The following is an 18,482-nucleotide window of genomic DNA, read 5'->3' as shown; positions in this document are numbered from 1 at the left end:
CGCTACTCTCTTACCAGGGACTTGGGGCAGCGGGGCTCACGGGCATAGGAGAGCGTGTAGATCTCGTCATCTGTGTAGTAGAGGTCAAGGGAGAGCTGGAAGACAGAAGGGAGTTAGATGGGAAAGAGAAGCACACACAGGCCCCACAAGTCACATTATTCTTGGCCAGGAACTGCTGCCCAACCCCTATTTACCTGCAATCGAGGTCTTTGGGACACGTATGCGCAGAGCTGGCCCAAGACATTGTGAGGCCTAAGGCAAAGCACAACATGACGCACCGCTCTCCCCACCGCCACCGCGGCCTCCATCCCATGTACAGAGGCCGACTGGACTGGGAGCCGAACCTCACTTCAGCACTACCAGTGGAGCAGTGGCACACTCTGAAGCACAGACGCTCATACTGACAGCCCCCATAGCCACATTCCCACGGAGGGTCTAAAATGCAGGCATCTGGCTTGATCCACATCAGCACACCAGTTCTAGCAGTTTTCACCTCCATCAGGAGCAGGTCTTTTGTAAGGCTAATGGCTCTTAACTGCCCCCTCAAGACCGAGCCACCCCAAAATGTTGTTGGAAAATGCATTGCCCCCCAGCTGTTGTTAGAATCACAGCTCAGCTCAGAGGGAACAGGGAATATGGGCAGGGGGCAGATGCCATCAGTGCCTCTGCTAAGAAAAAAGCGTTGGTGCTGCGTCCCTGAGAGCCCTGACTCCGCGATACCACTGGCAATGGGGCAGTGCACCTGAGAGCAGCAGATTTGCCTAGGGAATGCAGGACAGACTGCGGGCCACTTTGCACAATCGTCATAGGCTAAATAAGCCACGGTGGCTTGCTTAAGCCGCAGAGCGGGCCCAGCACGGTTGATAGCCTCCTCTCTGTCCCATCAGCCAGGACAGCTAGACTGGTGGGGATGAGGGTGGGGATGAGGGTGGGGATGAGGGAGAGGGCCTTTTCTGTGGTGGCCCCCACTCTGTGGAACTCCCTCCTTAGGGAACTCTGCTATGCCCCCTCTTTAATGAGCTTTCACCGTGCATTAAAAACGTGGTTGTTCAGGCAGGCATTTGGGGTGGGTTAGGGTATTTTAGAAAATGTTTTTATTGTAGGATTTTATTATTTTAAACTGTTTTATTATATGTTGTACATTGCCCAGAGTGGCTGGGTGACCAGCCAGATGGGCGATTAATACATTTAATAAATAATAATAATAATAGTCATCGCCCACCCAACTGCAGCTTGTTGCGTTGTCTGAACCCCAGCGGCATGGCTTGCTTGAGGGGAAACAACTGTCAAATAACCCAACAACAGCCCGTGGGTTATTTGAGGGTTGTTTCCTCCTTGAACAAGCCATGCCACCCCACGTTCAGACAACACAAGCCATGGTTGGGTGGGTGCTTATGCAAATTGCATCTGGCATACACTGTGGCTTACCAGCGTTTAGCCTACAACACTTGTCCGAATGAGGTCTGTGCGGCATGCATAGCTCTACCCCGGAACACCTCACTGCTGCTCCCTGGCCCCCAGCCTCTACCGCCTGAGGTGGCTGCCTCGCCCTACCTAACGGTGGGGCCAGCCCTGCATGTGCATCGCCTTTCTGGCACAACGGCCAGTTGTGGACACACGTCATACGGCTTTCCTGTAATCCTGATTCCAGGGCTTGCAGAGCCAGCGGTGCCTTCCCCTTGCTCTGGCCGCTAAGGAGCACATACGCCGTAAGGCTCCTAGGCCCCTCCAACCATGCCAGTTGCTAGGCAGCGCATCACATGTTGCGCAGGGGAGATACAAGGGCTGGAGGGACCCCACAGATCTGGGTCAGGCCATGAAGAGTGTGGCTGCCTATCGTGGTGACTGGGCAATGTAGAAACTGGCTGCAAAGCAATGCAATGTTTATGGCTCAATTTCCCTGTAGTAACAGTCGACAGGCAACCCATACATTGTGGTTACTGAGTCACAGAACGGCCTACTGCTGGGACATGCGGCTCACAGGCCTCTCTTGGCTTGTAGCGGGGTGGTTGCTAGGCAACATAACAGCTGGCAGGGGTTGTCCTCATTAGCAGGGTTTGCGACGCAACACAGATGTTGTGATCCTAGCACACCCTTCTGACATTTCAGCATTATGCCTCACGACAGGCGTATTTCCTAAATGAGGCAATGTTGTGTCCTCTACCTCCGCTCTGTTTGTAGTTGAATTATTAGGCCACACGGAGGTGGTGTTCTGTCTTAGCCTAGTGCTGGCCCCGGGGTTTTGGGGGCCCTGGGCAAGACACCCTCAATGGGCCCCCTCCCTCAGCCTTCCCATCACCACCGTCACCCGCTGCTTTTGCTCCTCCTCCTCCTCATGGCGCCCACTGGCTTGCTTGGCAGGCAGAGAGCCAGGGAGCCAGGAGGCCACGGCCTCTCCTGCTCCTCCTTCCTTTTCACCACCACCGTTGTCTGGGCCAGAGCGAGAGGCAGGGGAACAAGCAGGTTGTAATGGTGAAGAGGACGAGCAAGTCCGGGGGGCTCTTGCCAGTGGACCCCTGCTAGGGTGTGGGCCCGTGGCATGTGCCCTAGCGGCTGCATGAGCATCTCTGGGAGTCTTGTGCACACACCCTCCTCGTAGAACACATGCAGCCAACCCCACACCCACGGCCTCCACTCCTCCTTGTGGCCCACATTATCAAAGGAAAGTATGAGAAAACTGGAAAGCATCCAGAGGGGACCCGAAACGAGAGAGCTAGTCTCAAGTCGCTGAAAAACTGGTTGTGCTCTTTAAGAAGCCCATTACTTTTTTCAGCATCTTGAGACGGGCTCTCTCTTTGTGGACCACGTTGCCAAAGACAGTCTCTCACAGTGAGCAGGTGCACCAAGTCGTTGTTGGCTTGGAACGGGGGCTTGGCTTGCTGCAGCACCCGCAGCTCCCATGCCGGCTCGTACAGACTCTGCAACTTGCTCAAGTTGAGCCGCCCGCCATCCACGCGGTCGGGCAAGGCCTCATGCAGCGTCACCAGGTCCTTCAGGTGGACACCAACGATGGGGATCTTGAAGCCGTTGCAGTCGGCATACGCCCGTCGGTACGTCCCATAATTTCCAGATGACGAGAGCAACTCCGTCATCTCGGACAGTACCTGTGGGGGAGAGGGGAGAGCAGGGTCACTGTGGAGGCAACTGATGCCATCTCATCCCCCAGGCGTATTGTGCCCCTTCTGGTAAGTAGCTTTCAAAATGGCTGCCAATAGAAAACTGAGGTCCATTCTGGCCACCAAAGCTGGGGACGTCGGGGTGTTGCTAGGTACTTAAAAAATTCGGGACCCAGGCCCATAGAACAGAAATCTGCATAATATTTGCATATGCAAATATAGAAAGGATTACTAGGATTTATTTAAAATTTCTCAGGAGGCAAAGCAAGCTAATTAATTTCTCATCCAAATCATCTCGAATAAATTCTTCAATTAATTTTCACCCTGGCCAGGATCATCCCAAACCAATGGAAAAGTGTTTTTTCCTAAGTTTAATTGCCATGCAGGGAAATGGGGGGGGTGTGTGTTGCAGCATATGGGGAAGGGAGAGTTAACCCTTCCCTCCCCAGCTGCAATTACCTTGGAAAATCACCAACTAAGCTAAGAAAAAACATTCCAATGGCACCGATGCAGGGGCGGCCCATCCATATAGGTGAACTAGGTAGCTGCCTAGGGCACCGAGTTAAGTGGGGAGCCAAATTCAAGGAAAAAATACAAATTTTAAAAAATACGAATAAAATAACGAAGATATCATTATTTCATATTACCTTTATAATATACCAAATATCACTGTCCACAGGAATTTAAGCACTAAAAAATACTTCCTTCACTGTATATCTTGGATGAAAAGGATGTAACAATTATTTTATCTGATCTGATCTCAGAAACATTGGTTGGACGGACGGACAGAAAAACCAAAAAATTATGACTCTGTTTAAATAAATATGCTTTAAAACCATTAAACAGAAAATGAGGGCAAAATCTGTCCCAGCTTACCAAAAACCTCAGCCTAGATCTGCCCTTGAGGTTTGGGGTGGGGCACCGATGGCATGGTTTGCCTAGGGCACCAGTTGCTGGCAGCTAGCCTAGGGCTGCCCCTGCAGTGATGGACACTCAGGTCTCTGCCTGGGGAATAGATCCAGGGGTAGGGCACATGGGCCCAGGCCTAGCAACACCCCTGTTAGGTAGCACAGCACTTGCATATTAGGAGGGAGGAGGGCTTGGCTCCCTCGCCAGCATGCCCCTGAGGCTAACATTTTGTCTCCCCTCTTCATCCCAAATGAGCCACCCCTTCCTTACCTTGGTGACCTCAGAGGGAAGAAGAGCGTGTGTATCCTTGAGACGAGCAATGGCGCTGTGGCAAAGTCCCCCCACAATGGCCATGAGTGTGCTGAAGTTCTGCAGTTGTTTTAACTTCTGCAATGGGATGAAAAAGAAAGGTGGGAGGTGGGGCACAAAGCTTGCAGGGCTGCCAAGGAGAAAAGAGGTTCCCCATCGTTCAGAGACTCCCCGGTGGGAGCTGACTTTCAAGCCCACATGCACTCTCACCCAAATCTTCCATTTGTCAGGACTTCACCCTCTCTCTAAGCTGCATTGGAAATGTGTGGCAGAGAGAATGGGTGTGATCATCTCAGACGGAAAGTACTTTGGACATGCGCAGAGGAACTCCCCTCTCGAGCCAGCAAGTACATGGGTAGATGGTCCCCTACTAATGTATCATATAAGGCAGTCTTCCCCAACTTGGTGCCCACCAGACTACAACTCCCAGCATCCCCCAGCTAGTGCACCAGGTTGGGGAAGGCTGGTATAGGGATTTTGGTTATGTGTAGGATTCCCAACCAATCAACAACAAAATTCCCAGGCTTAGGTGGTTGCTGTGGGACCAGGTGCCCAAAAAGCAGACTGTTCCCCTATGCCCTTGCCTGCAGACATTTTTTAAAAGGTGCACAGTTTTGGTGGCTAAACAACTTTTGTACTAGGCCCCACCCAGAGACCCACTGCAAACAGCAGAGAACTGCCCCAGAGCCACCCCAAAACAGTGGGCCCGTCCCAGACTGACTCTGGGCCCAGGTATCGTAGAAATCTTGTATTTCTGGAGTCGGCCAGCCTTGTTCTAGGGCCCAGCCAATCAAAGGTTCTGGTGACCAGCATTGGTTCAGAACTCATGCTTAGGGAACCACTATGGTGAATTGCGACCTCTTCCCTCCCCACTTCTCCATAGAATCACAGAAGTGGAAGGGCGCTCATTTTGGAGATCGTCTTGTCCAATGTAGTCTCTGCAATGCAGGATGCAGCGACAGCATCTCTGCCACATGGCCGTCCAGGCACTGCTGAAGTATCTCCAGGGGAAGCCACCACCTTGCACCTGGTCCGCTGCTGCAGCTCTCACCATTAGAAAGTTTCTCGGAATATTTAGCCGAAATTGGCTTCCCTGCAATTTCCACCCGTTGGTTCTCGTCCTGCTCTCTGGAGCAACGGAGAAAAAGTCCACTCCATCTTCTGCATGACAGCCTTGTAGATATTTGAAGACCGCTGTCACGTCTCCCTTTAATCTTCTCTTCTCTAGGCTAAACATATCCTTAGGTTCTTGTGAAAGGACAAGACCAAGGGTCCATCTACTCCAGCATTCTGTTCACACAGTGGCCAACCAGCTGCCTAGGGGAAACCCACAGGACAGGAGTGCAACCGCACCCTCCCGCCCAGGTTCCCCAGCAACTGATGTTCCGCATAAATTGCTTTCCAAACCACCCACCATCCTGGTGGACACCCCACCCAGCCACTCATTCTGCTGCTGGTTTCCTCTTGCAGCAAAGTGCCCAACAGCAACCATACCTGTGTAACGTGGATGAACTTGGTGAAGACTTCCGCTCGCTGCTGGGGCGTGGGCCGGTTGAGAATCATGACCTGCACCCATTGGGAGATGCTATTGCACAGCGCAATGGCGCGCTCCAGAGCCGGGCTGCCACGCACCGACCCACGCAGAACATAGTTCTGGAAGTCCAGGTACTGCCCAACACATAATGATAAGCCAGTTGAAATGGTCTTACCAAATCAGACCCAAGGACTATCTGAATTGGGGGGGTGGGGGCAACCTCTTTTGGTCCGGGGTCCAAACTGCCCCCAGGACCAAGCCCAGAGTGCTGGATGATATCAAGGAGGTGGGGCCCACCCTGAAGCCCCTCCCCCACCCGAGATGTCATTGGCAGCACCCCCCATCCCCCCCCTAAATCCAACACTCTGTTTTCAAGTGGCCAGCCAAATGACCCATCAGGGAATCTCACAAGTGACCACAAAAGGGATATACTCGCACACACATGGACACCTCTTGTTTATTTCCAGCAGCTGAGACAGACTGGATCTGGTTTCGGAGGTTTGATAGGCCTCTCTAAATTTGTTTTCCATTTGACAAAGCCACCTAAGTAAGTGGCCATTGCTTCATCTCGTGACAGCGGAGGCTGGTGCCTCTGATTTCGGTGGGGCTTTGATGGGTTCTGTGCCTTGGATAGCTCCTTTAGAGTTCTGGCTGGTTCTGACTGAAACCCAGAGTGCATGCACAGCCCCACCAAAAGCAGAGCTGCCAGCCTCCACTGTCTGCTGGGAGTGCATTCAATCTGTTAACTAGTGCCTTGGTTTCCAACGGTCGGTCGGGACGAGCTCTTGGATGTTGCGGGAGGAGCCTGTCTGATTCTAGGGTCTGGCATGGCACAGCTGAAAGACATCCTCTTCCTGCCCCCAGACTGGTGGCTGGATTCAGTGCCAGCTGCCCACGGAGATAGAAAGGGTAGAGCAAGACATGCCCCGGCTTCTGGTCTGAGATCAAATCTCCCTCCATCTCTGCGGCAGTGGCCTGACGATGACACGTCTGCATGCGAGTGGTTGGAGCATACAAGTAAACGTCTTGGGGTTGAGAGGGCGATGGAAATGGTCATTGGAATAGATATGCCCTTGAGGCAACTGGAAATGCATTTGATGTGGGAAATGTTTTACTGGAACACAAAAGAGCCCAGAAAAGAAAGCTGACCAGGGAAGGACAGGCAGGGTGGGTGGGTGGATGTAACTTCAATGTAACTTCCACTGTGGCGTTTTTAACAGAAGGGTAGCTAAACTATATTTCACCCATAAAAATCTAGTGACAGGTGCTTCCAGAGGAGGATTTGACTGTACAATCACACCGCCTCAGTCCAGAATTTTAAGGGGGTCCAGATAACGTCAACTTCTGTTTGTAGCCCTCCCGTGTTTTCCCACCAGTCCTTCCATCTTTTTTGTTATCAGAAAAAATCTGCTGAGGAGGAAAAGATGGAATAGCTGCATGATGCTTTTGAGTGTTAGCGCTAGGAGCCCTCCATCCGGAAGGTGCTTCTGGACTGAACATTCCTACAGAAGGCACTGTGCAGCTGTTGACCTGGTTCACACAACACGACAAGCCAGAGTACAGGTTGAGTATGGGTTGAGTGTGGGTTATTGAACTGTGGGCTTGTTGCATTGTGTGAACCCAGCCATGCTAACAAACTATGGTTTTTAAACCACGAACAACGTACAGTTCACAACCCAACAACGAACCATGGGTTCTCTTTGTGGGTTGTTCAAAGTTAACAAACCATAGTTAGTTAGCACAGCTGGATTCACACAACACAACAACCCACGGTTTAACAGCAACCCACGGTTCAATGACAACCCACACTCAACCGGGACTCTGGCTTGTTTTGTGTGAAACCAAACATTCCGTCCTTTCCCCCTTAACAGATTTTTTTCTGCTCAGAAAAAAAGCCAGAAGAAGCAATGAGAACACACAGGTGGGGGTGGTTATAAATGGAAGATGACAGTGCCCGGACCTCTTGTAGAACTCCCTGAATGAAGCAGGGCAATCGCACAGTAAAAGCCTCATCTGGAAGCACCCAAGTCCCAACCCCAACCTGCATTATGGGGATAATAAAACTGGGCTGCAGCTGCATTTCTAGGATTTCTTTTTTAAACCAAAAGAAAGATAACTTTCCCTGAACCAGAAAACCCAAGTTTGAAAGAGCATTAACAGCTGCCTTTGTTTCTACTTTGGGGAGGGGTGGACAAACACACGCACACGCAACGGCATACGGCTTCCAAATCACAAAACAATAAGCTCTACGTAATTTTCTGTGAGTGAGCAGCCGTCACCATTACCAGTGGAGGCTGGTGGCTCTGATATCAGTGGGCAGCACCTTGGATGGCTCCTTTGGAGTTCTGACTGGCTCTGAGTGAAACCTGGAGTGCATTCACTGCCCCACTGAGATCAGAGCCACCCGCTTCCACTGACCATTACTACTCTAACAAGTAGGACCAAGGCTTCAAAAACAGCCAGGAAATCTGTTCTCCAGACAATTGCCTTTCCCAACCTGGTGCCCTCCAGATGTGCTGGTCTACAATTCCCATTATCCCCAGCCAGCAGGGTCTTTAGCTGTCCTGGCTGGAGGTAATGGGGCTTGTAGTCCACCAGGCTGGGGAAAGCTCTTGTGTCGATACAGCTGTCCTGTCTCTGCAACAACTCTAGTCTTCCACCCTTGCCTACCGATAGGCGGCAGAATGCCTTGAACTCCAGGTAACTGAGGTGGCTGGCCAACTCAGCTGCGTCGAGGTGATCGAAAAGCAGCGAGACCTTCCGCTTCTTGCCACAGCCGGGGCTGCCTTGGCAGCTGAGAGAACGGGTCCACATGTGGGTCACCCTGCAAGGAAGCAAGGCCAGAAGGCCAAGTCAGGGGCGCTGCACTCCCAACCTTGTGGCACGCTCAGAGGAACCCTTGCCTGGAAATGCCGAAGGATCTGAAGAACATAGTGAGTTAGCATGGTGATGGTTTGGGGCAGGGAGTCTGGAAGGGGATTCCTAGAGGAGGAAGAATTAAGAGCGGAGTTTCCGGGGTTCCCCTGAGTGAGGATAAATGGAGTTTCGTGGCTGAGAGTAGAATAAGGGGTGTGGAGCCCAAACCTCTGGAGTTTAGTAGATCAAGCATGGAGGAACTGGGAAATAGGAGTTACAAGGCCTAGAGAGAGATAGTGCTTAATGGTGTAAAACCATTAGGGTTTCTGTTCACCCTGGCTGGACAGTGCCTCTGAGAATGTGCAAAGTGTCTTTCACTTGAAAATAAATAGCCATAGACCAGGGGTCAGAGCCTCAGGCTGGGGAGACAGAGCCTCAAGCCTGGGGGCCAAATCTGGCCTTCCTGGGGTCTCAAGCCGTGGCTCCTTTCCCCCAAGCATCAATGGTTTGGTGCAGTGGAGGCGGGTGGCTCCTCTGTCAGTGGGGCAGTGAATCCGCTCCAGGTTCCAGTCAGAACTCTAAAGGAGCTCTCCAAAGTGCAGCACCTTGGAGAGCTCCTGTAGAGTTCTGACTGAAACCTGGAGCAGACCCAAGACCCCACTGACCTCAGAGCCACCAGCCTCCACTGATCTGGTGGGCTCTTGGCTTCTGCACAGTTTTGTCCCCCATTCTGAAAGGCTGAAATGCTTCTACAGCTCAGCTTTAGCAAGAGCGTTAGGCTAAACTATGCTGGTGACATTGGCTCCGCCCCTTTTGTCATCAGCCCCGCCCTCCCCTGGAATGGAACTCAGCCCTCCTGTCGCAAGGGGTTTTGCACTGCCGCCATAGACAGTCCCTGTATATTGAGGGACTGAAGTACAGCTTCTCCAGAGGGAAGGTATGGAATAGTGGGCCGGGGGGCAGGGGGAGAAGCCGAACTCCTGAGCCCTCTCCAAAGTGGCGCTGATGACTTTTTAAACTCCTCTTGCAGAGCGAGTGAGCTTAGTACAGAGACATCTCGCCAGGAAGCTGAATATCCTTGTAAATTCATTTGTGCCCCCCTGCCCCGTTCTGATAAATTAGGGCTGTACTCATCCACTTCTCTCTGTAGGCACCTTTGACTTAGTAGTGACTTTCTCAGGGGAGGGGGCGTGCCTCAGCGGTAGAGCCCTGCTTTGCCTGCATAAGGTCCCAGGTTCGATCCCCAGCTTCTCCAGGTACGGCTAGGTAAGAAGCCTACCTGAAACCCTGGAGAGCCGCTGCTGCCAGTCAGTGTCGACAGTACAGGGCAAGATGGAGCCTTGGTTTGACTCAGTATGAGGCAGCTTCCGATGTTCTCCAGGAACAACAAGCCCAGATTAACGTGAAAATGCACCCTTTGCGTGGCCATGCAGCCAAGCGAAATTTGGGTGAATAATAACCACTTCGGGGAGCATGACTCTCCTCTTTGGCCTGTGCCAAGAGCCCCAGTTTTGGCCAGCACCCCCGTCCTCGCTGGCTGCGTGGGGTCCTCCTGGCTCTCCCCCTCCCCCGTCTTCAGTTGCCGACAAGATTTCTCAGCTGGTCACACTCACGCGCTGGACGTGTCGAGTAGGCGGCAGCGCTCCAGGTGGCCTTCTTTCCTCACCACCTCCAAGATCTCGGCGATGGCCTCGTCCAAGTGCGGGTCCAGGTGAAAGGCCTCGGGGTAGTTCACGAGCCAGTACCTGAAGCCAGAGCGAGAGGTTCAGCTCGGAGCTGCAGGCCGGCCCTCCCTTTGCCGCTTGGGGAGAGGGCACTCCCAGCCAGGATGGGGTGGGGGTCCGGGGAGGGATTGGGAGAAAAGGCAGACCGGATAAAGTGGCAGATCCTCAGCTGGCGCTCCTGCTGTTTCCCTTGGGATGCTTTCTGGTATGTAGCAAGTGGAGTTAAGGCTTCATCACTCTCAAGCTGCTGAGCAAAAGACCCCCGGGGTGCTCAGCCCTGGCCACTGGTGCAGCGGTCCATATTGCAATGCAGGCACTCGTCATGACAGTCCCCACAGCGCCCTCCCCCCAGGAGTGACCAAAATGGCAGGCCGCTGTGTGGATGCTGATCAACAGACCCGTTCTGAGCTGGTCTTTTGTAAAGCCAATGGGTCTGAACTGCCCATTCAAGACCAAACCACCTCAAAACACTTTGTATTACAACAGGGAACAATATACTGTTGGTGGGAAAATCCATCCCCCCGCCCTTCCGCACTCAGCTACTGTGAGGATGGCAGCGAAGCTCAGAGGAACAGGGAATCCCGGGCGGGTGGGCAGATGACATCAGCGTCCCCGCTAATAAAGAAAGTGCAGGTGGTGCGTCCCCGTGAGCCCGGCCTCCATGACACCACTGGGCCTGGCTCTGCTGGAATCCACTCCCCGCCCTTCCTTTCAGAGTCACTAACCGAAGCCAGTTCAATTTGAGGGTAATTCTATAAGGACTACAGAAGTGGAGGCTGGTGGCTCTGATGTCAGTGGGGCTGGAAATCTGCTCCGGGTTTCAATCAGAACCAGTCAGAACTCTAAAGGAGCTATCCAAGGTGCTCCCGATGAGTTGTGCTCCGGCACATCTGGAGGAAACCAGGTTGGAGAAGGCTGATTCAAAGTCTCATCTCTCTCATCTCTGCAGAGGCTCCTTTTTATCAGAGTATGATGAGGAAGCGGTGCTGGGGGCAGGGGGTGTTTCTTATATACTGACCAAAGCAACCCAAAGCTACCCTCAAAAGGATATAAAGTCAGGAGGAGGCGAGCCAGCTCTGCAGACGGTACCACCCAACTGTGGACTGTTAATGTCATGTTTACCATGAAGTCGCTGGTGCACAGGTTCCCCTCCAAATCTAGAGGAGGAGGAGGAACAGAGTTCAGCTGATTCATTTGTGGGCAGAAGGGAAGTGGAACTGTACTGCAGAGTGGAAATGAAGAAGATCACAACAGCAATAGATCAGAGACAGGCCAAGGTTGCTGTGGATGTCCCCCAAGATTCAATAACCTTGGTGTTGTTAAGACATGGCAGCACTCTGCTACTGAAAGTGCATTACAGTTAATTGACAACATAAAAGTGCATTGAAGTCCATTGCTTGTTTTCTTAACCTTCAGGAACGTTATTGATTTACTCGACTGTGCCAGAGTTAATGTCCTCATTAAAGGAACAAGAAACCTAACAGGCAGAAGAAGGACGAGTTGCCCAGATATTCTCACTCTATGGTCAACCAGGCTTTAAGGCAGGGGTGGAGAACCTGGGGCCCTCCAGGTGGCGTTGGACTACAACTCCCATCACCCCATCACTGCCCATGCTGGATTGGGCTGATGGGAGTTGGAGGCCTTGTCATCTAAAGGGCCACACCACAGCCTCCGCACCCCTGCTTTAAGGGGAAGGTAGGACCCACCCCTTTCTCCCAGCTGGTGCCTGGGACGCTTGCAGGTTGATCCACAAAGAGTGCCGCAGCCTCCTCATAGACTGGCTGATCCGCGGGGAGGGTCCCAGTCCCTTCGCCGCCCCCCTCCCGCCCCCCGGTCGCTGCCAAGTTACCAAAGGAGCGAAGGCATTTCTCAGTCAACTCATCCAGGGTGCAGGAGCGGCTCAGTTCTCCCAGTGAGATGGAGGCCAAAGCCTGGCTGATTTCCTGGGGGTTCGGGCAGGTCATGCGGCGCCGGCTCTTCCGCCGGTGGATCTTGCCAGCGCCTGGGATGGTGCCGGCATCCACCACACAGGCGGCCTCCACTCGAGACTTCCTGCAAAAGAAGCCGCCGTTAGACCAGCCAGAGTGACGAGCTCAGGGCACGCCGACCGTGGCCACCGCTGGCCTCCGAGGGAAGGCAGGACCAAGCCAGAGGGACGACGGAGGCTTTCATGTGGGGAGGAGGGTGTCAACCTCCGAGGTCCATCTCGGCCAGTAAAGCGGGCAGGCTGTCAAACCGTCCCTGAAGAGGTGGCAAAGATGGCCTATATACACAGCAGAGACCCAGATGGAAACACTGTTCCGTCAGATAGGAAGCGCTGCTGGAATGCAGTGGACAGAGTGGTTTGGACAAGAGAGGCCTGGGCTCAGCCTTCTCCAGTGTGGCGTCCTCCATATCTGCTGGACTACAACTCCCTCAATTTCGTAACTATAGGAGCTGTAGTCTAGCGCATCTGGAGGGCAGCGGATTGGAAGAAGCTGCCACAGTGTGGTGCAGTGGTCAGAGCATTGGACTGGGACTCCAGAGGCCTGGGTTCCAATCCTCACTCAAGTCATGAAGCTCACTGGGTGACTTTGGGCCAGTCACTGACTCTCAGCCCAACCGACCTCACAGGGTTGTTGTGAGGGAAAATGCAGAGGAGGAGAAGGAGGGTCACGTACATCGCCTTGGGCTCCTTGGAGGAAAAGTGGAATATAAATGTAACAAAAAATAAAATAAATTATGTTTCACTGGGAGTCTTTGGCCAAGTCTGTCTCTCAGTTTAATCTTCCTCGCAGGATTGTTGTGAAGGTTTTTGAAAATGGGAGCTCCCCCTGTCCCTGCACGTTTGCCACCTGGCGTGAAGGACAGCAGGGAATACAATGTGATAAACAGTATTCCTCCCGCACCCTGCCCCGCCAGCCCTCTTTTAATGCCTCTAATCCAGTGGGCAGCAGCAATCAAAACAAAAAACCCGCCAGCCAACCTGAGGCAGCAGGCTAGTTTAAGGGGAGGCCAAGAGACACAAATCATTACCAAACCGTGGGCCTGGGAACGCTAATCTGCCAGAGGACACGACTGAAATAACCCAAAGGCTCCCTGGAGACCAAATGATCAGCCACAGAGGAGGGGGCACACTGCAGCTCTGCACAAATTACCGCTCTGCTCTCCCCTCCTTCAGCAGGGTGTGGAGTGTTCTGACACTGGTTTATATCAGGTGTGTGCCTTGGGAATGCCAGCACGATTCAGAGATACAGCAGAATTAGCCACCCTCAGAGGAGCCTGCCTGTTGTATCCCTCCATGAGTCACTGCTCTGGGCCTAAAGGGGAGAAACCAAGGCTCAGCAGTAGAACACGCATTTGCATGCAGAAAGCAGGACTGGCTTCAGATTTCGGGGTGGGGAGAGGGGCTTGGCAAGGTCGGCCCCCTCCTACATCCATGGAGCCTAAGTCACCCTTTGAGTTTTCCCACAATACCCTGGAACAACAATACCTCAGGTGTACCAGGGCATGGTGGGAAAGTCAAAATGGCAGGCGTCTCATAGGTCTGGCTGTCTGTCAAGTGGGGGCCTGGGCCAGGATCTGCCTAGGGTCACTCTGGGGTTCTGGGGTCCCAGTAGCCATCTAAGGATGCTAGGTGCCAATGTCAGCCCTGGCAAAAGGCCCCAAGGTCAATCCCTGGTAGCATGCCATGCGAAATCCCCCTCTCTACCTGAGGCCCTGGACAGTCACTGGAGAGTAGACAAGGGCCTCCGGCTGTGTTGCACTACAACTCCCATCACTCCAAGCAGCATGCTGGCTGGGGATGATGGGAGTTGTAGTGCAACACAGCTGGAGGGTGCCAAGTTGGGGACGGCTGGAGGATACAGGGTCATCCCAAGACATTTTGCTGCCTGAGATTTAGGACAAAATGGTGTCCCCTTTCTCATTCCACATATAGAAGCCGGCCAGACTGGCAGTTGAAACTTACTTCAACCCTGGCGATGGGATAGTGTCCTCCGCCACACCTGAGGCAGCAGGCTAGTTTAGGGGGCCAAGGAGAGGTTGTGTGGCATACACCGCTCTGTCCCCCAACAGAAGGGAACAGCTGGGGAGTTCAGGAGGAACGGCCAGGAGGGTGCCACTGCTGCCTCCCAGAATCTGCCGCCTGAGGCGATCGGCTCAGTCTGCCTCATGGTAGAGCCGGCCCTAAGTAGGCAATACTGGGCTAGATGGACAGTTATGTCTGACCTGGTACGAGGCAGCTTCCTGCCAAACAGGAAGCCTGCTCAGAACAGGGACTCTGCAGAAACACCCTGTGTGGCATTGAGATGGCAAGCCCTTCTTCCTCTGTGTAAAAGTGAATATGTTCAGGTGTAAGGCTGAAGGTGCCTCTAAGTTTAATTCAGAACAAACAAAAAGTTCTTCATCTGTCAGAAATTTGGGGGGCAGGGGTCCAGAACCACCTTTTGAAAACACGTCCAAATGTGAAGCGTCCCACTTCGCATTTGGCAGACTGAGCCTTAAAACAACAACAAATTTTGCCGGGTGTCAAAACCTAGTCAGGCCGGTTTAAAACTTGGCCAGGTGGCAGCCTTTCCCCCAGGTGTGGCCTGATCCGCCTGCACGTTTGGCACATAGACAGAACCCCATGCCAGGCAAATGAAAGACGCTGCTTCCAGGCTCCCTCATGCAGCTGGCATATATGGTAGGAATAGGAAGCAAACAACCAAGGCACATGGGCAGGAGGGAAGCATCAAACCTGACTCCCTCCTGAAGATCCCCAACACACCAAAGTGACTGACCTATAAAAGCCTCCCCCAGCCTGGGGACCTCCAGATGTGGTAGACTACAAGTCCCATGGGAGTTGTAGTCCAACACATCTGGAGGGCCTCAGGTTGGGGAAGGCCGATCTATACACATTTAGAGAAGGTGAGTATCTGCCTCAAGTTCTCCCAAAAGCAGCATTTGGGAGCTGCAACAAATTGTTGCAGTGAATTTGTACCTTCTCTCAGGAATGTCCTGTTAAAGGTTCCAACTAGCTATGCCTTTCTCTACCATACTCCATTCCATACCCCTTGTCCCCACCACCCATTTTCCTTTTTTTTTTTCCAATGTGGAGTTAACGTTCTGTGGTTCCTGACCTTGCAAATCTTCGTTGGGGTGTTTTTCAGGAGTTTTGACCTCGGGCGGGGGTGGGGGACTAGTATATATATATTTTTTAGACTTATTGCACTTCCACAAATCTTGGGGTTCTCTCAAGCATGCTGGTAACTCCCTGTTGTTATCAGAGGCTTCTTTGGGGCTCTATTTCTGTTGGTACTCATCACCTGGGTTCACTGTTAGAGGGCATGATGAGTTTTAATTCTAAAAGCGAGTGCTCCAAACAGCGGAGTCCCTAGTTCAAATCTTGCCTAACTTGTGTATTCTGTCTGAGACAATGTTATAAATGTTAGCCATGCTAGCCTGGCTACATCCTTGGTCGGGAGGATTGCTCTTTAATAGCCCAGGATATTTAGGCAACGTCTCTCAATGGAAACTAATTGTTCGAAGACTGCTGCTTGTTTTAGAGGCGCGCGCGCGCACACACACACACACACACACACACACACACACATGCAGGGGTTTTGAATGCCTCCCCAATTCAGAATGGAGTAAGGGGAATACCTCCACTCCTCTCAGCTAAGGATGATGTCATCTGTTTGTGCGGTGTTGTTGTTCAGTCGTTCAGTCGTGTCCGACTCTTCGTGACCCAATGGACCACAGCACGCCAGGCCTTCCTGTCCTGCGCTCTCTCCCGGAGCGTGCTCAAGTTCATATTCATTGCATCAGTGATGCTATCTAGCCATCTCATCCTCTGCCATCCCCTTCTCCTTTTGCCTTCAGTCTTTCCCAGTATCAGGGTCTTTTCCAGAGAGTTTTCTCTTCGCATTAGGTGGCCAAAATATTTGAGCTTTAGCTTCAGTATCTGTCCTTCCAATGAGCACTCAGGGTTGATTTCCTTTAGGATGGACTGATTGGACCTCCTTGCAGTCCAGGGCACTCGTAAGAGTCTTCTCCAGCACCACAGTTCGAACGCATCAATTCTTCGGCGCTCAGCCTTCCTTATAGTCCAGCTCTCACAGCCATACATTGCTACTGGGAAAACCATAGCTTTGATTAGACGGACCTTTGTCGACAAGGTGATGTCTCTGCTTCTTACTATGCTGTCTAGGTTTGCCATAGCTTTCCTCCCAAGGAGCAAGCGTCTTTTAATTTCATGGCTACAGTCACCGTCTGCGGTGATCTTGGAGCCCAAGAAAATAAAATCTGTCACTGCTTCCATTTCTTCCCCTTCTATATGCCAGGAAGTGATGGGGCCAGATGCCACGATCTTAGTTTTTTTAATGTTGGGTTTCAAACCAGCTTTTGCACTCTCCAGTTTCACCCTCAACAAGAGGCTCTTTAGATCCTCTTCGCTTTCTGCCATTAGGGTGGCATCGTCTGCATATCTGAGGTTGTTGATAATTCTCCCAGCAATCTTAATTCCGACCTGTGATTCATCCAACCCAGCGTTTCTCATGATGTACTCTGCATATAAGTTAAATAAGCAGGGCGACAATATGCAGCCTTGTTGTACTCCTTTCCCAATATTGAACCAATCGGTTGTTCCATGCCCGGTTCTTACTGTTGCTTCTTGACCCTTGTACAGGTTTCTCAGGAGACAGGTAAGGTGGTCTGGTACTCCCATCTCTTTAAGAATTTGCCAGAGTTTGTTGTGATCCACACAATCCAAGGCTTTAGCGTAGTCAATGAAGCAGAAATAGACGTTCTTCTGGAATTCTCTTGCTTTCTCCATGATGCAGCAAATGTTGGCGATTTGATCTCTAGTTCCTCTGCCTCTTCGAAACCCAGCTTGTACTTCTGGTAGTTCTTGGTTCGCATACTGCTGAAGCCTAGCTTGCAGGATTTTGAGCATAACCTTGCTGGCATGTGAAATGAGCGCAATTGGACGGTAGTTTGAACACTCTTTGGCATTGCCCTTCTTTGGAATTGGAATGTAAACTGACCTTTTCCAGTCTTGTGGCCACTGTTGAGTGTTCCAAATTTGTTGGCATATTGAGTGCAGCACTTTAACAGCATCATCTTTTAGGATCTTAAATAGCTCAGCTGGAATACTGTCATCTCCGCTAGCTTTGTTGTTACTATTGCTTCCTAAGTCCCACTTGACTTCACTCTCGAGGATGTCCGGCTCAAGTTCAGTGACCACACTACCATGGCTATCAGGGACATTCAGGTCTTTCCTGTATAGTTCTTCTGTGTATTCTTGCCACCTCTTCTTAATCTCATCTGCTTCTGTTAGGTCCCTGCCTTCTTTGTCCTTTATCATGCCCGTCTTTGCACAAAACGTTCCCTTGAGATCTCCGATTTTCTTGAAGAGATCTCTAGTCTTTCCCATTCTGTTGCTTTCCTCGATTTCTTTGCATTGTTCATTTAAGAAGGCCTTCTTGTCTCTCCTTGCTATTCTCTGGAACTCTGCATTCAGTTGGGTATATCTTCCCCTTTCTCCCTTGCTTTTCGCTTCCCTTCTTTCCTCAGCTATTTGTAAAGCCTCCTCAGACAGCCACTTTGCTTTCTTGCATTTCTTTTTCTTCGGGATAGATTTCGTTGCTGCCTCCTGAACACTGTTACGGACCTCCGTCCATAGTTCCTCAGGCACTCTGTCTATCAGGTCTAATCCCTGAAATCTATTCCTCACCTCCACTGTATATTCATACGGGATATGATTTAGGTCATACCTGAATGGTTTAGTGGCTTTCCCTACGTTCTTCAATTTAAGCTGAAATTTTGCAACAAGAAGCTCATGATCTGAGCCACAGTCAGCTCCAGGTCTTGTTTTGACTGACTGTATGGAGCTTCTCCATCTTTGGCTGCAAAGTACATAATCAATCTGATTTCGATATTGACCATCTGGTGATATCCATGTGTAGAGTCGCCTCTTGTGCTGTTGGAAAAGAGTGTTTGCTATGATCAGCGTGTTCTCTTGACAAAACTCTATTAGCCTTTGTCCTGCTTCCTTTTGTACACCAAGGCCAT

At 51.6% G+C, this 18,482-nt stretch overlaps 1 protein-coding gene across 3 annotated transcripts in view; it reads right to left on the bottom strand.

Moving 5' to 3' along the window:
* RASGRP4 (RAS guanyl releasing protein 4) overlaps positions 1 to 18,482 on the bottom strand; it is a 35,674-nt gene that overhangs the window by 10,658 nt on the left and 6,534 nt on the right. For 2 of the 3 annotated variants that reach the window (XM_084814887.1, XM_084814884.1), the window contains exons 2-10: positions 12,298 to 12,500; positions 11,500 to 11,605; positions 10,595 to 10,657; positions 10,338 to 10,469; positions 8,539 to 8,692; positions 5,829 to 6,002; positions 4,296 to 4,412; positions 2,829 to 3,104; positions 15 to 95 (exon numbers count right to left, since the gene is read on the bottom strand). In XM_084814887.1, the coding sequence (XP_084671013.1) occupies positions 15 to 95; positions 2,829 to 3,104; positions 4,296 to 4,412; positions 5,829 to 6,002; positions 8,539 to 8,692; positions 10,338 to 10,469; positions 10,595 to 10,657; positions 11,500 to 11,605; positions 12,298 to 12,500 (1,306 nt within the window). Of the gene's footprint in view, positions 1 to 14; positions 96 to 2,828; positions 3,105 to 4,295; positions 4,413 to 5,828; positions 6,003 to 8,538; positions 8,693 to 10,337; positions 10,470 to 10,594; positions 10,658 to 11,499; positions 11,671 to 12,297; positions 12,501 to 18,482 lie in introns of those variants that run through there. The other variant, XM_084814885.1, reaches the window with a different exon arrangement.

The sequence above is a fragment of the Heloderma suspectum genome, chromosome 10 (genome assembly GCF_057233095.1).
Source record: "Heloderma suspectum isolate Gila_16-S chromosome 10, 16-S_ref, whole genome shotgun sequence".
In the NCBI taxonomy this organism is placed as follows: domain Eukaryota; kingdom Metazoa; phylum Chordata; class Lepidosauria; order Squamata; family Helodermatidae; genus Heloderma; species Heloderma suspectum.
This window is presented reverse-complemented; position numbering and strand designations above follow the sequence as displayed.